This window comes from Mobula birostris, chromosome 22 (genome assembly GCF_030028105.1).
Source record: "Mobula birostris isolate sMobBir1 chromosome 22, sMobBir1.hap1, whole genome shotgun sequence".
In the NCBI taxonomy this organism is placed as follows: Eukaryota; Metazoa; Chordata; class Chondrichthyes; order Myliobatiformes; family Myliobatidae; genus Mobula; species Mobula birostris.
In genome coordinates this window covers 47,804,414-47,825,042 of record NC_092391.1, presented here as the reverse complement: position 1 = coordinate 47,825,042, position 20,629 = coordinate 47,804,414, and the positions used below count along the sequence as shown (strand labels likewise).

At 42.6% G+C, this 20,629-nt stretch overlaps 1 protein-coding gene across 4 annotated transcripts in view; it reads left to right on the top strand.

The window, feature by feature from the left end:
• Positions 1-20,629, top strand: part of LOC140186186 (dual specificity testis-specific protein kinase 2-like) — a 120,175-nt gene that overhangs the window by 12,143 nt on the left and 87,403 nt on the right. For 2 of the 4 annotated variants that reach the window (XM_072240131.1, XM_072240129.1), the window contains exons 1-2: positions 20,052-20,289; positions 20,383-20,582. In XM_072240131.1, coding sequence (XP_072096232.1) covers positions 20,419-20,582 — 164 coding nt within the window. In that variant the 5' untranslated portion in view covers positions 20,052-20,289; positions 20,383-20,418. Of the gene's footprint in view, positions 1-20,051; positions 20,290-20,382; positions 20,583-20,629 lie in introns of those variants that run through there. The other 2 variants (XM_072240132.1, XM_072240130.1) reach the window with 1 other exon arrangement.

Genomic DNA, 20,629 nt, shown 5'->3' with positions numbered 1-20,629 from the left:
CCCTCAAACCAACACCACATTCAATGTCCATGTGTGATCTGTTCTCCCTCAAACCAGCACCACATTCAATCTCCATGTGTGATCTGATCCCCCTCAAACCAGCACCACATTCAATGTCCGTGTGTGATATACCCCCCAAACCAACACCACATTCAATGTCCATGTGTGATATACCCCCTCAAACCAGCACCACATTCAATGTCCATGTGTGATCTGCTTCAACCCAAAAACCAACACCACATTCAATGTCCGTGTGTGATCTGCTCCCCCCTCAAACCAACACCACATTCAATGTCCGTGTGTGATCTGCTCCCCCCTCAAACCAGCACCACACTCAATGTCTGTGTGTGATTTGTTCCCCCTCAAAGCAGCACCAAATTCAATGTCTGTATGTGATCTGTTTCCCCTCAAACCAACATCAAATTCAATGTCCGTGTGTGATCTGCTCCAATCCAAAAGCCAACACCACATTCAATGTCCGTGTATGATCTGTTCCCCCTCAAACCAGCACCACATTCAATGTCCATGTCTGATCTGTTCCCCCTCAAACCAACACCACATTCAATCTCCGTGTGTGATCTGTTCCCCCTCAAACCAACACCACATTCAATGTCCGTGTGTGATCTGTTCCAACCCAAAAACCAACACCACATTCAATGTCTGTGTGTGATCTGTTCCCCCTCAAACCAACACCACATTCAATGTCCATGTGTGATCTGTTCCACCCCAAAAACCAACACCACATTCAATGTCTGTGTGTGATCTGTTCCCCCTCAAACCAACACCACATTCAATCTCCGTGCGTGATCTGTTCCCCCTCAAACCAGCTCCACATTCAATGTCTGTGTGTAATCTGTTCCCCCTCAAACCAACACCATATTCAATCTCCATGTGTGATCTGTTCCCTCTCAAACCAACACCACATTCAATGCTCACGTGTGATCTGTTCCACCCTCAAACCAGCTCCACATTCAGTACGTCCACGTGAGTGTGAACTGCCCCACATTCAATATCCATACGTGTGTAATCTGCTTCTCGTTTGTGAGTTCCCCATTGCCATGATTTGCTTATCTTTCACCTTCCCCTCTGGCATCTCTTGACCCAATACAGTGTTATGAGCAATTCACACTTTGTCCCATAGTTATTATTTTGACATCTCTGGATGTGAATTACCGATCGCTCCTGCAGTACTAATATTTTCCAGTATTGTTCCCCTCCTGTTTACTACTTTAAAACTATCTGTGTTACTTGCAAATATGGAGTCAAGTTGCATATACCTCACCCCAATTTCTCCCTCCAACATTTTCAGTACTACAGTCATGAAGGATGATGGATCATTGTAAGCATGAACAGTATTTGTTATTTGGAGAATTGAAGATCAAATATAAAAAATTTGAGGAATAATGAAAAAATTTCTGCCTGCCCTGAGATTGTGGAATATACCAACAGATTAAAGACTGAAGATGAGACTATTTGAATATTTAGGGTAAGTTGGAAAGGGGAGTGAAGGAAAGTGAAAGAAGTGTGAAAACAGAGCCAACATTTGGAAATAAGACTACATCTCATGTAGAGGATATGTACTGATACAGAAAGGATGGGCCATCGGCCAGCTATCATGCAAAAACTCCATGTTTATTTGATGCACAGTTGAGTGCGCTTAATCTCTTTTCAAGACCTATAAAAATGAGTCTTGACTCCTAGTGTAAGCTTGTATTTTGTTTCCACATTTTCCTTGCACTTGAAGTCCATCTGCACGTGAAACCAGGTCAAAGTAGCATATGCCAGTTGGACTTTAGTGTAAAGTGATATAGAGTTGTACAGAACAGAAATGGATGCTTTGGCTCACCACATGCATGTGCATATACACTAATCCCATTCATCTGCATTGGGATCCTTTCCTTGCTTGCATCGCCAATGCAAGTGGCTGTCTAAATGCCTTCTAAATATTGTTATTATATCTGATTCCACTAGCTCTCAGGCAGCAATTTCCAGATATCAACCAATCTCTGTTTAATAACGTTCCCTTCAGATTCCATTTACAACTCCTATCTTTCACTTTAAACCTATGCCCTCTTTTTTTTATATACTTATGAAAGGAAGGGCCACATGTTCTAACAGGCTCAGCTTCAGTCTTAATGCAACTGTTAGACAAAAAAAAATTAAAGCTGAGGCCAAGATGGAAATAATAATGGAGTCAAGTGCATGCAATTATATTTAAGGCTTTTTTAAAAAGTACAGCTTTCTTCTTGCCATTTCTGTAGTTCATTGTGTTACCCAGCCTAAGGGAGAGAAATCTTTCCACAGTCTTTGATATTGCAGTTGATGAAATGCACATGGGTAGACTGCATTTCGGATGGGGTAATATACTTCTGTCCATTTACCAGCAAGCAAAGTAGGTTATTCCATTTTAATTAAATTAAATTTTTAATTTTAATTAAAAACAATGACTCAAAGTCAGTGGTTTTCGTGGTTACACAGAAATGTGAGAAATGATTTAGTTTTACAGTGTTTAACTCCCAAATGTTCCTGTTTCTCAATTAAATTGATTGCATCCATTATCTCCGTGTTCACTGACTGACCATGAGTTTACACAAGTTAATACTGAACTGGACTAAACTGACTGCATTTTGTGTGTGTGTGTGTTGCTTCAGAGGTATACCGTCTCAATGGTCCTGATTTTGTTGAGTATGATTTGCCTTGAAGAAGATCTCTTGAGACTGGATGGCCAGTTATTCCATCCGCTACATCCAGGAAAGCTATATCCAAGCAAGTGGATTGGACCTAACACAGTATGATCTATTCATCATTTTATGCAACTCTCAACTTTATACAGTCTACAAATTCAGCTATTTTCACACAATTCCATCTTTTACATTAATTAGAATAATGATAGACATCAGCAGTCCTAAATGTGAACCTTGTGGCAAAAGACAGAGGTGCATCTCGTTCAGTATTGCCTACCAAACAACTTATTTCCAGTTCATTTTAATACACCCAAAAGGTTTAGACCTTTGTGGTAAGTCATTGTATGCAACAGTCCGAAATCCCTTCCAGAAGTTCTAAAATGTCAGCCAGAATTCAGAACCATTGATCCAGAGACTTGAGTTTGAATTCCACAGAACAGTTGAGGAACTTAAGTTTAATTAATTAAAACAAAAAAAGAATTTCTGAAAAACTAATAATGGTAGCTTGAAGATGCTGGAATAAACTCAACTAATTCACTTATCTGCCATTTTCTCCAGCTCTTACTTATATGTGATTACAGATCAACCAATGTCGTGACTCTAACCTGCCCCCTTAATAGAGGGGCAATTAGGGGCAATAACTGCCAGCACTACTAATGATATCTGCATCTTGTGAATGACTGAAAGACCCCACCTCTTTATATCCTTATATACTTATATACTTCCATCCCCCATCAGGAAGGTCTTAAAGCTCTACGCTTCTTTTTGGATTCCAGACCTAATCAGTTCCCCTCTACCACCACTCTGCTCTGTCTAGCGGAATTAGTCCTTACTCTTAATAATTTCTCCTTTGGCTCCTCCCACTTCCTCCAAACTAAAGGTGTAGCTATGGGCACCCGTATGGGTCCTAGCTATGCCTGCCTTTTTGTTGGGTTTGTGGAACAATCTATGTTCCGTGCCTATTCTGGTATCTGTCCCCCACTTTTCCTTAGCTACATCGATGACTGCATTGGCGCTGCTTCCTGCACGCATGCAGAACTCGTTGACTTTATTAACTTTGCCTCCAACTTTCACCCTGCCCTCAAGTTTACCTGGTCCATTTCCGACACCTCCCTCCCCTTTCTAGATCTTTCTGTCTCTGTCTCTGGAGACAGCTTATCCACTGATGTCTACTATAAGCCTACTGACTCTCACAGCTATCTGGACTATTCCTCTTCTCACCCTGTCTCTTGCAAAAACGCCATCCCCTTCTCGCAATTCCTCCGTCTCCGCCGCATCTGCTCTCAGGATGAGGCTTTTCATCCTAGGACGAGGGAGATGTCTTTCTTTTTTAAAGAAAGGGGCTTCCCTTCCTCCACTATCAACTCTGCTCTTAAACGCATCTCCCCCATTTCACGTACATCTGCTCTCACTCCATCCTCCCGCCACCCCACTAGGAATAGGGTTCCCCTGGTCCTCACCTACCACCCCACCAGCCTCCGGGTCCAACATCTTATTCTCCGTAACTTCCGCCACCTCCAACGGGATCCCACCACTAAGCACATCTTTCCCTCCCCCGCTCTCTCTGCATTCCGCAGGGATCGCTCCCTACACAACTCCCTTGTCCATTCGTCCCCCCCATCCCTCCCCACTGATCTGCCTCCTGGCATTTATCGGTGTAAGCGGAACAAGTGCTACACATGCCCTTACACTTCCTCCCTTACCACCATTCAGGGCCCCAAACAGTCCTTCCAGGTGAGGCAACACTTCACCTGTGAGTCGACTGGGGTGATATACTGCGTCCGGTGCTCCCGATGTGGCCTTTTATATATTGGCGAGACCCGACGCAGACTGGGAGACTGCTTTGCTGAACATCTACGCTCTGTCCGCCAGAGAAAGCAGGATCTCCCAGTGGCCACACATTTTAATTCCACATCCCATTCCCATTCTGACACGTCCATCCACGGCCTCCTCTACTGTAAAGCTGAAGCCATACTCAGGTTGGAGGAACAACACCTTATATTCCGTCTGGGTAGCCTCCAACCTGATGGCATGAACATCGACTTCTCTAACTTCCACTAAGGCCCCACCTCCCCCTCGTACCCCATCTGTTACTCATTTTTATGCACACATTCTTTCTGTCACTCTCCTTTTTCTCCCTCTGTCCCTCTGAATATACCTCTTGCCCATCCTCTGGGTCCCCCTCCCCCCTTGTCTTTCCTCCCGGACCTCCTGTCCCATGATCCTCTCGTATCCCCTTTTGCCTATCACCTGTCCTGCTCTTGGCTCTATCCCTCCCCCTCCTGTCTTCTCCTATCATTTTGGATCTCCCCCTCCCCCTCCAACTTTCAAATCCCTTACTCACTCTTCCTTCAGTTAGTCCTGACGGAAGGTCTCGGCCTGAAACGTCGACTGTACCTCCTCCTAGAGATGCTGCCTGGCCGCTGTGTTCACCAGCAACTTTGATGTGTGTTGCTTGAATTTCCAGCATCTGCAGAATTCCTGTTGTTTGCCCACCTCTTTATGTTGGATTTCTCATCTCAAGTTCAAAGTCAATGTAAATTTATTATAAGAGTATATATATATATATATATATGTGTCACAATCCACTACTTTAAAATCATTTTCTTGCAGGCATTTACAGGAAAATAAAGAATTACAATAGAATGTATGATAAAACTATACTTGAACAAAGACTGACAAACATTCAATGTGCAAAAGAAGACAAATTATGCAAATAAATAGATAGATCAAAGTCCAAAATAGATTTATGAACAAAGTATACAGATGTCAACCCTGAGATGCATTTTTTGCGGGCATTCACAGTAAATGCAAAGAAACAATTGAATCAATGAAAGATTGCACACAAGACAGATGAACAATCAAAGAACAACTAATTGTGCAAATATAACAAAAAAAAACAAAATGATAAAGTAAATAAATAAGCAATAAATTTCAAGAACATGAGATGAAGAGTCTTTGAAAGTGATTCCATAGGCTGTGGGAACAGTTCGGCGTTGGGGTGAGTGAAGTTATCCCCTCTGGTTCAAGAGCCTGATGGTTGAGAGATAATAACAGTTCCTGAACCTGGTGGTGTGAGTCCTGAGGCTCCTAATCTTTCTTCCTGATGGCAGCAGCGAGAAGAGACCAGGGCCTGATGGATGCTGCTTTCCTGAAACAGCACTCTCTGTATATGTGCTCAGTGGTGGGAAGGGCTTTACCTGTGATAGACTGGGCCATATCTATTACTTTTGGCAGGCCTTTCTGTTTAAGGCCATTGGTATTTCAATACCAGGCGGTAATGCAACCAGCCAATATACTCTCCACCACACATCTATAGAAGTTTTTCAATGTTTTGGATTGATATATAATCCGTCGTCATCGTGGCTATCCCTCGAGGTTGAGGATGATGGTCTTCGTTCTGAAGAAGTGGCCCACAGAGCGAAGAGGCCTGTGCGTGTATTTGTTTAACGTGTACTTGATGTTGCACTCTAAGAAGCACACGATACTTCACAAATCAACCAACTGATTCCAATGGCATGGAAACCACGACGATTGAAGCTGATGGATTTGTTGCAGCCTTCATCCGCCTTCACAGCCGTTGAGTTCGAAGTAACTTCGTCCGCCTGGTCCACCGTTGAGGTCTTGGTTGGATTGTTCTTTGTCAGGGACCTCACCCTCGACCTTACCGCCATGGGTGACCCTACCAGGAGCATAGCTCTAGACGGCATTGTTCTCGGGATCACAGGACCACACAAGCTTCTCCACCATGACAAGGTGACAACCCAAGGAGAAGGATAGATAATACCAAGAACCTGAATTATAGAGTCCTTGAAAGTGAGTCTGTAGGTTGTGGAATCAGTTCAGAGTTGAGGTGAATGAGGTTATCCACGTTGGTTCAGGAGCCTGATGGTTGTAGGATTATAACTGTTCCTGAATCAAGTGGTGAGGGACCTAAGGTTCCTATGCTTCCTGCCTGATGGTGATAGTGAGAAAGGAACATGGCCTGGATGCTGGGTGTCCTTGATGATGGATATGACACTGCTCCTTGCAAATGTGCTTAATGTTGAGTAGGACTTTGCCTGTGATGGACTGTCTGTTCAAAAAATAATCTCATAAACTTCAACCTTTATTTCTTGCACGTTTGGAGCAAGACTCGTGTCTCTATAATTAAAAGATTCGTCCCTCTTTTTAAGATGAGGAATGTTTGGTTTATACCAGTCTTAGATAATACAGGCTTCATTGAGAGCTACAGTGCATAGTGTTTTAGCTACTCTGCAGTGCTTGTTGCCAAGAGAAGCATCTGCTGTCCAGCTGTTTAACATCACTGATTGGCAAAGCAATCTGTATGGACAGGTCATTAATCAACGTTATTAATATTATTAATGTTTGGTAGGATTGACCGATACCGGCTCTTTTATTAATATGGGTTTTCATGTGTTCTTGTGAATAAATAATTGATATTTACAACTATAAAGTAACTGCTGTTCCCTACAGTTTGACCTATTGTGTTGTAGGAATGAGTAATTTAAGATTAATAAAAAAAAGTTTGGAGGAGTCCAAATGAAGAGTCTCGATCTGAAACATCAACTGACCATTCACCCTACCCCCACAGATGCTGCCTGACCAGCAAGAGTTCCTCCAGCAGTTTGTTCTTTGCCTCAGATTCCAGTGTCTGCAATCTCCTGTGTCTCAATTTAAGGGTAACCTTGTATTAATGCAAAGCTCTACTTGGTGTTTTTTTTGATAGACTGTACTATTACGAGTCCTGATGTCGTACTGAATGACCCAGGAGAGAGAACTTTTGCCAAGATATATAGGGGCAGCTCAGCCAGACTTTATAGAATGGAGAAAAGCACAGCAGTGGAATAGCCTCCCCTCCATGGACTGTCTACTTTTCTCACTGCTTCAGCATAAGCAAATACCCCACGCAATCCAGGCATTCTCTCTTCCCCTCTCTCCCGTGGGGCAGAAGATACAAAAGCTTGAAAACACGTACCACCAGGCTCAAGGACAGCTTCCTATAGGACAATTGAACAGTTCCCTAGTATGATAAAATAAACCCTTGACCTCACAATACACCTCGTTATGATCTTGCTCCTTATTGTTTACCTGCACCGCACGTTTCATTAGTTATTTCCCTTTATCCTACATTTTGTTATTGTTCTACCTCAATGCACTGTGTAATGATCTGATCTGTATGAATGGGCATTTGATCTGTGTGACAAGTTTGCCAGACAAGCTTTTCACTGTATCTCAGTACATATGACAGTCATAAACCAATGCTAATTTCAATTCCCTTTTGCCAATAATGTTGTTCCAAACTAATTAAACTAGTATTAAATGCTTAGCCAAACTAATGTCTTCTGCATATGCAAGGTCCACATCCCTCCATCGCTGCAAATTCATGTACCTCTCCAAGAACATCTTAAACTCCTTTTTGGTATTTGCCTCCACTACTGCCCCTGGCAGCCCATTCCAGGCATCTAACATTCCCTGTGTAAAAAAAAATGCTCTGCGCATCTCCTTTGAACCTACTCCCTCTCACCTTCAATGCATACCCTTTAGTATTAGAGACTTCGACACTGGGTAAAAAATGCTGGCTGTCTACTCTATCTATGCCCCAATAATCTTAAAAACCTGTCACATCTCCCCTCAGTATCTGCTGCTCTACAGGATATAACCCATGTTTTTTCAATCTCTTCCCCGAATCTCATGCCCCCTACAGTAGCCACAGTCTGGTAAACCTGTTCTGCACCCTCTTCAAAGCTCCTGTAACCCTCCATAATGGGGCAACCAGAACCGAATGCAATACTGCGGTTGTGGCCTATCTGACTCTTATACCCAGTGCCTTCACTAATGAAGGCAAGCATGCCATATGCCTTCTTTATCACCCTATTAACCTGTGCAGCAGCTTCAGGGAGCTATGGACTTGGACCCTAAATCCCCCTGTACATCAACACTGTTAAAGGTCTTGTGTTTAACAATGTACTGTCCCTTTACATCTGATCTCCCAAAGTGCACTTGGTCACTTAATTAACCTTTGTCATTTCTCTGCCCCTATCTGCAACTAATCTATATCCTGCCATATCCCTTGACAATCCTCTACACTATTCACAACACCACTAATCTTTGTATCACCTGCAAACATACTAACTCACCCATCCACATTTTTATCTTGGTCATTTATAGATACCACAAACAGCAGAGGTCCCAGTGCAGTCAGAATAATTCCCATTAACCACTCCCCCTCTCTTCTGTGGGAAAGGCAATTCTGAAGTCAAACAGCCAAGTTACCACGGATCCCATTCATCTTAATCATCTGGTTGAGCACCTCTTGAGACACCTTGTGAAGCACCTTACTAAAATTGATGTAGACAACATCCACAACTCCACCTTTATCAATCACCTTCAACACTTGCTCGAAAAAATCCAATTAGGCTCAGGCCGTGTAGCGGTTAGTATAACGCTTTGCGATGTCAGCAGTGGGAAGATTGGGGTTTAATTCCCTCTGCTATCTGTAAAGAATTTTTATGGTTTCCTTCCACATTCCAAAGACATATGGGTTAGGGTTAGTCAACTGTGGGCATGCTGTGTTGTCGCTAGAAACATGGTGACTCCTGTGGGCATCTCCCAGCACATCCTCGGACTGTGTTCGTTGATGTAAACAACACATTTCTCTGTATGTTTTGATGTGCATGTGACAAATAAAGCTTAATCTTTATTTTTAATCAAGTTAGCGAGAAACAACTTGGCCTGCACAAATCCATTCAGGTGTCCATAATTAGGCCGGAGTTTTCCAAAATGTTACCCCTAAGAATACTCTCTAATAGTTTCCCTACCACTAACACAATACCCAACTTTCTATAGCCTTCAGGTTCATTCCTATTTCTCTTCTTGAACAATGGAACAACATTAGCTATTAGCCAGTCCTCCAGGACCTCGCCTATGGTTCTGCGGATGATGGTGGGCAAAAGCTTTTCAAAAAACATTCTACTGGATGAGCTGGCACTCAGAGGCAGCATCCTCAAGATTTATGTGTACCCTCTAGAATTAGTTGTCAGATTACCTCAATTATAAAGGTGATGGGTAAGGGCTTTGCTGATATTTCCTACGTCAATTTCAGGGTCAGATTTTCAGTGTCAACAAACCTAGCCAAATAGAATGAGATTAAGTAATTACGAACCTTTTTGCAGGTAACATTATGAATGATTGAATAATAATAATTAAGCTGTAATTTAATCAGTAATCTTAAAAGGCATTATGGACAGATCTCCAGTTATTGTGGCATTAAATGTCAAGTGCTCTTTACGTTAAATACTATACAGATTAAAAACAGAATAAATCTTTATCTCTGAAATAAAAGCAGAAAATACTGAAAATACTTTGCAGATGTGAAATGAGAAACAAGAGTTGACATTTCAGGTCAAATACACTGCTTGACCTGCTGAGCATTCCTGGCATTTTCTGTTTGTCTTTCAAATTTCTGGATCTGCAGCTTTTTTGATTTTTAAATCTTGACTCCGTTAACTCCTCTGCCTTATTTCTGGAGACACTAACTTAATTCTAATCCATTTATTCTATTTAACATAGAAAAGTGATAAGTTAAATTGAGTTATGCCCATCGGAAGCTGAATTGCATCAGTCTGCCTTCATTCCAAAGCTGATGGGTGGACTTTCTCAACTCATAATTTTAGTCTAAGCTTTGCCTAAGTAATGCCTTTCTCAAGTGATATTTTAATTGAATAGGGACTGCATTAATTTTCATCACAATACAGAGCACAGAAAATTTTGACCAGTCCTAAACCCCTGCTAGCATCTGGGCTAAATCAATATGATGTGCCTCTTCACATGAATTGTCTGAGAACCTGCTAAAAATGGATTGTCTCAATCAGAGTCTTATTGTGCATAAGATTCCAAGTAATTTGGGACTATATCATGCTGAATAAATTTTGCCCATTGGACAATGAACCCCTAAAAACCTCTCCAAAAAAGGTTAATGTTGCACAGAATTCAGCCCCTTCATTGTTGGTCTCTCCACATCTCCGCTTCCTTACAATCAATCTACATCCCTCAATCCCTAATAGATTTTGAACAGGCAGGGTGTATGACAAAGCGTCTGAAATTTCCACTTCCAGTCCAGGAAACAGACAGTTGTTGAACCTTTATATGACCCAGGAATTGTCTATACTTAGAAAGAATAGTTCTCCTGCTCAGAGAAAGATGATCAAGAAGCACTTTCTGTGGTCTGGCACCAGTCATGCCTCTAGTTGCCAGACTAGAGTTTCAATCTGTATTATCTTTAAAAAAAATTAACATTAATAAAAACATGAAAGTTAATACACACACACACACACACTTAAGGAAAATAAACAAACTTAAATTCATTAAAATTAGACAAAATTAAAAGCACTGCTTATTTTTGTGATGGCAGCTGACTGCAGCCCATTCATTTCAATGGCCCTGCTGAACCTGTGACCTTACTCATGGGTGACTTCGCTCACTTCATCTCTGAACTGATTGCACAACCCATCGACTCACTTTCCAGGACTCTGTAACTCGTGTTCTCTGAATCATTCCAATTGAATTGACTTTATTTCTTACATCCTTCACATACATGAGAAGTAAAAATCTTCATGTTATGTCTCCGTCTGAATGTGCAATTTGTAATAAGTCGCATTTACTTATTTAGTGTTTGCTTGTTTGTTTGATTTTTGTATTTGCACAGTTTGCTTTCTTTTGCACATTTGGTTGTTTGTCAGTCTTTGAGGTTTTTGTTGATTTTATTGTATTTCTTTGTTCTTCTGTGAACACATGCACAAAAATGGATCTCAAGGTAATATATGGTGACATATATGCACTTTGATAATAAATCTACTTTGAACTTTGAACTTGTCAGGTTAACCTGCCAAGAGTTTGGGGCACAGTATTCCACCCCGAGAATTGCAGAATCTATGGGGGTACTGGTCCACTGGTTTCCATGCGGGGTCCACTGGCATAGCACATAACCTGCTGCCATTGATTTGCTGACTAGATGACTATGCTACAACCTTTGCTTGGAAATTGCTCACTTACAGAGATATCAACCAGCTGGTAGATATCCATGCAGATCTTAGTGTAATAGCGGCTCGCTCGTGGCTAAATGTGTAGAACCATGGTTGAACCACAGATGGAGCACGGGATACCGTCTCAGTCTCAAAAATGGTTAATGAAGTGCAGCCTCCCCGGCCACCCTCAGGGTCGCTCGGCTCACTGTCGTCTAGGGAAACAACCTCCGCCCCGCCAAACTGGATAATTCGTTTGTGTGGATGCTGTGTGAGGTACCCCACCCCGCCCAAATAACAGACATTACACCAGATGCAATTAAATGATTTATAGTTTATAGGTATTACTGGAACTGTATAATTAAAAGAGAATAAAATATAAAAGGAAAATAAAAGGCGCCACACTTATCAAAGTTCAATCTCTTCGTGCACAAAAACCGTTGGAGCTCAAGGGCCTTCTTCTTCACCCTGCGACCCCCTCGGACCACCTCGACCGGCCGCCTGGGACCAACAACGGTGGTCGACCAGACGCCCCACACGAATCCGTCTCCGTCTCCTCGCCGAACGTCCCGCTCGGGGTCCGACCCCGTTAGCGGACTCACAGCACCTGGTCCATCCTCTGTCTCGCTCTCCCGCATTCTGCCCCAAAACCCCGCGCATACAGTATCTTCAAATACACCAAAACCATAACAACTATCCCAATTGGTTAATAGCACCCTCTTATCGCCCTCTAAACCACAATAAGCTGCTAGTGCAAACTTTCTCAGTGTTAAAGCACAACAAAGCCGCATTCCCCAGATTAACATAACAAAAACGCCATTTTAATTAGCCTCCGCAGTAACATAAAAATCGAAACCCCCTTACAGAAGTGCAAGGGAAGCGGCAAGAGACTGACAAGGCTGAAGAGAGATTATAATAATCAAGAAAAAAAAACACAAGGTGGGTCTCCTTTCTCTGGATAGAGATCTATAAATTATGAGGGAATTGACAAGTTGGATGCAACGAAACTAGGGTTCAACAATATAAGTCACTTCATTTCCTGACTGATTACTTTTTACAAACTCCATTGTAAGAATGTGGAGCTTGTAACATGTAATCAGTGGAGGATTAAAGAGGAATTGGGGAAAAATATTTCACCAAGAGAGGGCCTGAGATTGACACCTCACCGTCTGAAAATTTGGTATTTCAAAAATACCTGAACAACTATGACCTGCAGGGTTACAGATCAAGCACTGAAAGGTGCAATTTGCCCTAGTAGTTATTTTAGATTAGATTAGATTAGATTCAATTTTATTGTCATTGTGCTGCGTACAGATACAAAGCCAATGAAATGCATTTAGCATCTGACCAGAAATGCGAAGAATAGTGTTATTTACAAAATAACTGCGAATAAAAAGAGTGCTACAGCACACAAATATAAAAGTACTGAGACAGTACAATACGGATGCAATACTGCTTAGTGCTGTGATGAGAGGTTCAGCAGTGTCACAGGCTCAAGGAAGAAGCTCTTCCTGTGCCTGCTGGTGCGGGAGCAGAGGCTCCTGTAGCGCCTACCGGATGGGAGGAGAGTAAAAAGTCCATGGTTAGGGTGAGATGCATCCCTGATAATGCTTTTTGCCCTGCCCAGGCAGTGTTTATAGTAGATTTTCTCAATGGTGGGCAATTGGATGCCGATAATCCGCTGGGCAGTTTTTACACTGGAGTGCTTTGCGGTCCGATATGGGACAATTGCCATACCACACTGAGATGCAGTTGGTGAGTATGCTCTCAATGGTCTGGCACAGATATGATGGGCTGAATGGCCTCCTGTATCATAACTCCTCGAATTCTATGATTCTTGTTAACACATTGAGTACTTGAGCTGCCTTTAACAGGAATCTAGGTAAGTCGAGGACAGAATGAACAGAAGGATTTGATAATAGGATGAAATGAAGGGGATAGTTTGAAGATGGCAGGAAAGGGAAAGGAAAACAGAAAGAATCAGAGGAAGGGAGTTGAAATTTTACATTAGACTTTATGGATACCGGAGAAAGTAACAACAAATGTAACATTTTTAACATAAAAGCATTAGAGGTGCATTATAGAAAGGGCATAATGTGTGACAGATGATAGAAGGCACATAATGGTGCATTTGGAATCAATGAAGTTATCTGATACGCACCATAGACTAGACTTGGAAGTTTGTATATCTTTGTTGGTAAAGTCTTCTTTTCCCAGCTTTTGACCTTCTGAAGGTTAGCTGCTCCTGCAATGAAGTACAGAGCAATGGGATTCTAATCTCTTCTTTTGCTCAGCATATTTACTCAGCTAATAAAGTTTGACTTTGTGAGCTGTAGCTACCTAGGTTACAGCTCGGATTGTACAGTGCTTGAAAGAGTTCACAACACATGGAACAAGAACTAGTGGTGAAATGTATCACTGCTTTTTGTAACACTACAATGCAAGAATTGTTTGTCTTAAAGGTCAACAGCTGTATGAAACTTAACACTTTGGCTCCCTGGCAGTTCTCTCACATTCAAGGAGTTGGGACAATCAAAGGTAACTGCAGATGCCGGAAATCTAAACTAGAAACAGAAATGTTGGAAACACTCAGCAGATCAGGATGCATCTGTGGGAAGAGAAACAGTGTTAGTGCTTCAGGTAAAAGACCCTCATCAGAATTGTGATGGAGTCAAACAAAGCTTGTTAGACTGTAAGGAGGGTAAACCTGGAGTGATAATGGGGATAAATCATTAACAAGGTAACCTGGTCATTGAGTGACTGAGACCAGTTAGAGAGTGAGAACATAGATTAGACAAAAGAATGTCAGAGTTGCAAATGTAGAGTGGGAATAGATACCCAGTGGTGGTTATTATCACTTACAGATTCTTCAGAAGGAAATTGCTTTTGCATTTGTTTGCAGCACTGTGGTTAAAACCACAACACCAGAAAAGTTGATAGGTTAAGTGTACATTATGGACAAAGCTTCTTGTCAGAAAGTGAGATGACAGTGAACCCCTTTATCATCAAGGCAACATCTGACTGTTAGTGGTGTTAGAGCATATTCTGGAGTTAGGGTGTATAACGAAATATTAAGTTCGGTAACTAATCCTTAGAGCTGAACATGGACTGTAGATTAAATTTAAAATGCAGCTCTGGACAATAGGCTCCTGGAGCTGTGAACAGCAGTTAATTGAAAAACCAGACAATGCAGATTAACATTCATTTTGGTTGTCTGGAGTGTGGTTGTGAAGAAGGAGGTGTGAAAGTTATATATAATTCAAAGGAAGCATTGTAGATACGTTGTAAATATATAATTGTCTTTTGATCTTTAGCATATAAAATATCATCTAATATCTGGTCAGACAGGCCTCCTCCTCCAAAAGGGTCTCAATATGATATCTGCTGTGTCTCATTTTGTCGAATAAAAGACCACTTCATATCTACCAGCTGCGTCTCTCCGGTGACTGTATTCACATTACAACAAGCGGCATCAAGGAACTCTGGTAAAGATGAAGTTAGTGGCTTCACCAGGAAAACACTCTGTTGGTTGGAGTCACTTGATTGCACCCCCCCATCATAAATCTCTGTCTGTAAACACCTGTTCCCTCCAGTAACAATAATACTTTCAAGCAACACACACAAAATGCTGGTGGAACGCAGCAGGCCAGGCAGCATCTATAGGAAGAAGTACAGTCAACGTTTCGGGCCGAGACCCTTCGTCAGGACTAACTGAAAGAAGAGATAGTAAGAGATTTGAAAGTGGGAGGGGGAGGAGAGATCCGAAATGATAGGAGAAGACAGGAGGGGGAGGGATGGAGCTAAGAGCTGGAAAGTTGATTGGCAAAAGGGATACAAGACTGGAGAAGGGAGAGGATCATGGGATGGGAAGCCTGGGGAGAAAGAAAGGGGGAGGGGATAACAATACTTTACTAATCTAGAACCTTTTACCATTAAGAAGAACAAGCCCACCAGCCACATGGGAACACCACCACCCATGGCTTTTACTCCAAGTCACACACCATCCTAACTGGGAAATATATCACAGATTTTTCTTCATGACATGTTCTAAATCCTGGACCTTCCTGCCTAAGAGTACTTTAAGTCTACCTCCACTTGCAGAATTGCAGTAGTTCAAAAGGAAAGCCCGGCCACATCTTTTCAAAGGCAGTTACAGATGGGCAATATATACAGGCTTTGTTAACAGCACCAAATTCAGAAATATTAATTTCAAAACAGTTGTTGGCTGTCATCTATATTCTTTGCTCCATTTTGATGTTTCAATTTACATTTGCTAAGATCTCTTAATCATTACCTTTGATTCACCCTTATAGCTCAGGTGGAGAAGGGGCACTTTTAGCTTTGAAGATTACATGTAACATAGAAACATAGAAAACATAGAAAACCTAAAACACAATACAGGCCCTTCGGCCCACAAAGCTGTGCCGAACATGTCCCTACCTGAGAACTACCTAGGCTTTACCCATAGCCCTCTATTTTTCTAGGCTCCATGTAGCCATCCAGGATTCTCTTAAAAGACCCTATCATTTCCGCCTCCACCACCGCCGCCGGCAGCCCATTCCACGCACTCACCACTCTCTGTGTAAAAAATTTACCCTTGACATCTCCTCTGTACCTACTTCCAAGCACCTTAAAACTCTGCCCTCTCATGCTAGCCATTTCAGCCCTGGGGAAAAGCCTCTGACTATCCACACGATCAATGCCTCTCATCATGTACCTCTATCAGGTCACCTCTCATTCTCCGTCGCTCCATGGAGAAAAGGCAGAGTTCACTCAACTTATTCTTATAAGGCATGCTTCCTAATCCAGGCAACATCCTTGTAAATCTCCTTTGCACCCTTTCTATGGTTTCCATGTCCACCCTGTAGTGAGGCGACCAGAACTGAGCACGGTACTCCAAGAGGGGTCTGACCAGGGTCCTATATAGCTGCAACATTACCTCTCAGCTCTTAAACTCAATCCCATGATTGATGAAGGCTAATGCACTGTATGCCTTCTTAACCACAGAGTCAACCTGTGTAGCAGCTTTGAGTGTCCTATGGACTCGGACCCCAAGATCCCTCTCATCCTCCACACTACCAAGAGTCTTACCATTGATGCTATATTCCGCCATCATATTTGACCTACCAAAATGAACCATCTCACACTTATCTGGGTTGAACTCCATCTGCCATTTCTCAGCCCAGCTTTGCATCCTATCAGTGTCCCGTTGTAACCTCTGACAGCCCTCCACACTGTCCACAACACCCCCAACCTTTGTATCATCAGCAAATTTACTAACCTATCCCTCCACTTCCTCATCCAGGTCATTTATAAAAATCACAAAGAATATCCAACTTATCAAATGCTCCAGCACATCCTGTTCCTTAATATCTACATGCTCAAGAACAGGTCCTAATGATCCAGAAATCTGAATCCCTGCCCCCTTCTCCAATCCCTCAGCCAAGCATTTATCCTTCACCTCATTCTATTCCTATACTCACTGTCGTGTGGCCCAGGCAGTAATCCCAAGATGACTACCTTTGAGGTCCGGCTTCTCAACTTCTTTCCTAGCTCCCTGTAGTCTGTTTTCAGGACCTCCTGTCTTTTCGTACCTATGTCATTGGTACGAATATGTACCATGACCTCTGGCTGTTCTCCTTCCCACTTCAAGATATCGTGGACGCGATCAGAAACATCCCGGACCCTGGCAACTGGGAGGCAAACTACCATCTGTGTTTCTTTCCTGTGTATACAGAATCACCTGTCTGACCCCCTAACTATATAGTCCCCTATCACTGCTGCCATCCTCTTCCTTTCCCTACCCTCTGAGCCACAGGGCCAGACTCTGTGCTAGAGGCGCGATCACTGTTGCTTCCCCTAGGTAGGCGATTCCCCTCCAACAGTACTCAGGCAGGAATACTTATTGTTAAGGGGGGCAGCCACTGGGGTACTCTCTAGTACCTGCTTCTTGCTCTTCCCTCTCCTGACAGGTACCTACTTCTCTGTCTCCTGTGGCCCCGGTGTGACCACCTGCCTATAGCTCCTCTCTATCACCTCCTCACTCTCCCTGACCAGATGAAGGTCATCGAGCTGCAGCTCCAGTTCCCTAACCCGGTCTCTAAGGATCTGCAACTCGACGCACCTGGCGCAGATGTGGTCGTCCAGGAGGCCAGGAGTCTCCAGGACCTCCCGCTTCTGACACTGAGCACAGAAAAGCGGCCTGACGCACATCCTTTCTGTCTTTATTTTAAACATATATCCTACCTGGCCTCGACCCGTTATCACTGAAGCCCTGTTGAGACAAAGCCTTCCTACTCGGTCTCCCTCTACTCAGTTGCCCGCTTCTCCGACGCCCACTCTGTAAATCTATCTTCTTTTTAAACTCTTTCCGCTGTTCTCACTGGCTGATCTTCACATGCTTGCACAGTCATGTCCCCTTCAAACCGCTGAAGAAATATAGCTTTGGATAACTTTCCATCTGCTAACTACAAATTTTGGGCAACAGTGTATATACTCCAGTGAAAGCTTGAGCATTATGTCCTCCTACTATATCAATTAATAAATGAACATTAATTATTGTAATCTTTGTTTTGTTTTTTTCTCTTGTGTCTGAACTTGTTGCTGGCGAGAACTTGTATTTAGTTTTGTACACTGCAAGCAACTGAAATGAAGACTGCTCAACTTTGTAGCCATAGCAGAGTTAATGTTCACATTCATTCTGATATCTGGCTTTGATATTTACTGGTAATTTGTTTTAGAGTCAGGCTTGTTGGACTGTGGGTTAATGATATTCCTATGAAAGAAAAATGCATGAATATGAAAGGTGCTTACTTTTTTTCATTTCGCACTGCTGGGGTGGGTGTGGGAATCCCCGGTGGAGTTAAAGAGATACTGTACTTCCATGGTGACAACATGATTTGCTTGAAATCTTAGCAAACCTGAGAAGTTTACGCTGCAATCGTTTCAATGCTAATTAGGCCCGTTACTCATAAGATTGTCCAAGTTGAGACAAATGTCTGAGGACTGCACTGCAGTGGTTTGTGGGAGGTGGCATTACTGCAAGTTCTATTTCTTTAACATTGTTAGCTGGAAACTTCGAGGTGTCCTGTCAGCTTTTCATGAGCCTCAAACTGGAAAAAAAGGAAGGCTTTAGACAATTATCCCTCACTTTTTAAAATTAATAAAGAGGCTATGATTTTATTAGAAATATAAATTAAAGTTTGTAAGAATGTGATACTATTTTGAGGTGGCTTCCAGTTGGAGGTAACCTTAGAATTGTTAGAGGTTCTGATGAAGGGTCTCGGCCTGAAACGTCAACTATTTATTTACTCTTTTCCATAGATACTGCCTGGCCTGCTGAGTTCTTCCAGTATTGTGTGTGTGTGTTGCTTGGATTTCCAGCATCTGTAGATTTTCTCTTGCTTGTAATTGTCCCCTTAGCTGTGTTTTATGCTGTTCATTTTAAATCTGTCCAAAACAAATGCATGTAGTGCGGAACGATGCAGAATATACATAGTGCGGCTGGACTCCAAGAGTTCTGTATTAATTCTTCTGGCAGGTACGAACTCTGCCTCTTGGATAAGCTCAATCGAATGTATTTAGGCTAACAGTTCTCATGGTGATACTGACAATGGAACCTTTCTGTGTGTACCTGTCCGGCACATTTGCAAACACTGAGTTCATTCACTGCAGGAAATGGTGGTTTTTATTAAACTATTCTCTGTGTGTACAGAACACGTTGAGAAATATTTTGTTCCGTTGGCATATTTACCAGAATGCAACCTGATCTATGAAAAAAATCATGCAGGTCTCAGAAGATTTTTTTGTTTGTATGGGGCGGTGCATTTACACAAATGGGTGTATCTGGATAGATAGCAACAGTGTTGTTGAGATTTCAACAATCAAACATATTTGTAACATGATTATAGAAATTCTGACATTTTTAACATAATATGGTAAAGCACTTTGGTCCATGATGTTGTGCCAGTCTTTTAATAACTGTAAGATTAATCCTTCCCTCCCACATAACTTAATGTTCCTAATGTATACGCCTCCATCACCACTGAAGAAAGTGTGTTCCACAAATTCAACATTTTGTGTGTGTAAAACAAAACTACCTTTGACATTCTGTCTATACTTTTCACTAATTGACTTAAAATTACAGCCGCTTGTATTAGCCATTTCCGCACGGGCGGGGGGGGGGAGTGTCGCTGTTATCCACTCTATCTTTGCCTCATAAACACAATATGAACGGAAACACAATAAAAATACGACGATTGTCAGAAATGTTGAGAAGCTTGGGCAAATGCTGACGGCTTTAACTGGTCTCGGAGCCGAGGGGCGTGGCTTTGCCGCCAGTCAGGATTTCCCGGGTGGAATCTGTTCTGGCCCACCCACCTGTCTCGGTCACGTTGCACGAATACCTGAGGGGGTGGGGGTGTCGCTGCCTGGCTGTTGGATAATCACAGTTAGGGAGATTACCTATCTGAACGCGGGCAGAGCAAGTGTGCAGAGTCGGCGTTGCTTTTGCTCAGAGCTAGTGCGGTCAGCCGGCTCCACTCAGGAAATCGACGTTCGTGCTTTGCGTTAAGTCATGATAGGTACTGAACAGTGCACGCTCTGCATTTGTAATGGTACTTTAGAGCTGCCTTCTTTACCTTAAATGTTTTACTGATTTTTTCCCCCCGTTGTAGACCTTACTATCATGTGTGAGACTGAGATAATCTCCAATGAGCCCAGTAGCCCAACATCACCGTTCTACGGGGAATCATCCGATTCGTACTACCGCGTGGATCGGTGGCAGAAACTCCGAACTGCTGTCAGAAAGCTGGAGTTCTGGGAAAACTTCAGCTCCGAATTGGCAGGAAGTGGGTTCTTTTCTAAAGTGTACAAGGTAAGGGAAACTGTCCACAATTTTGAGTGCTGCCTTTTGTGTTTGCT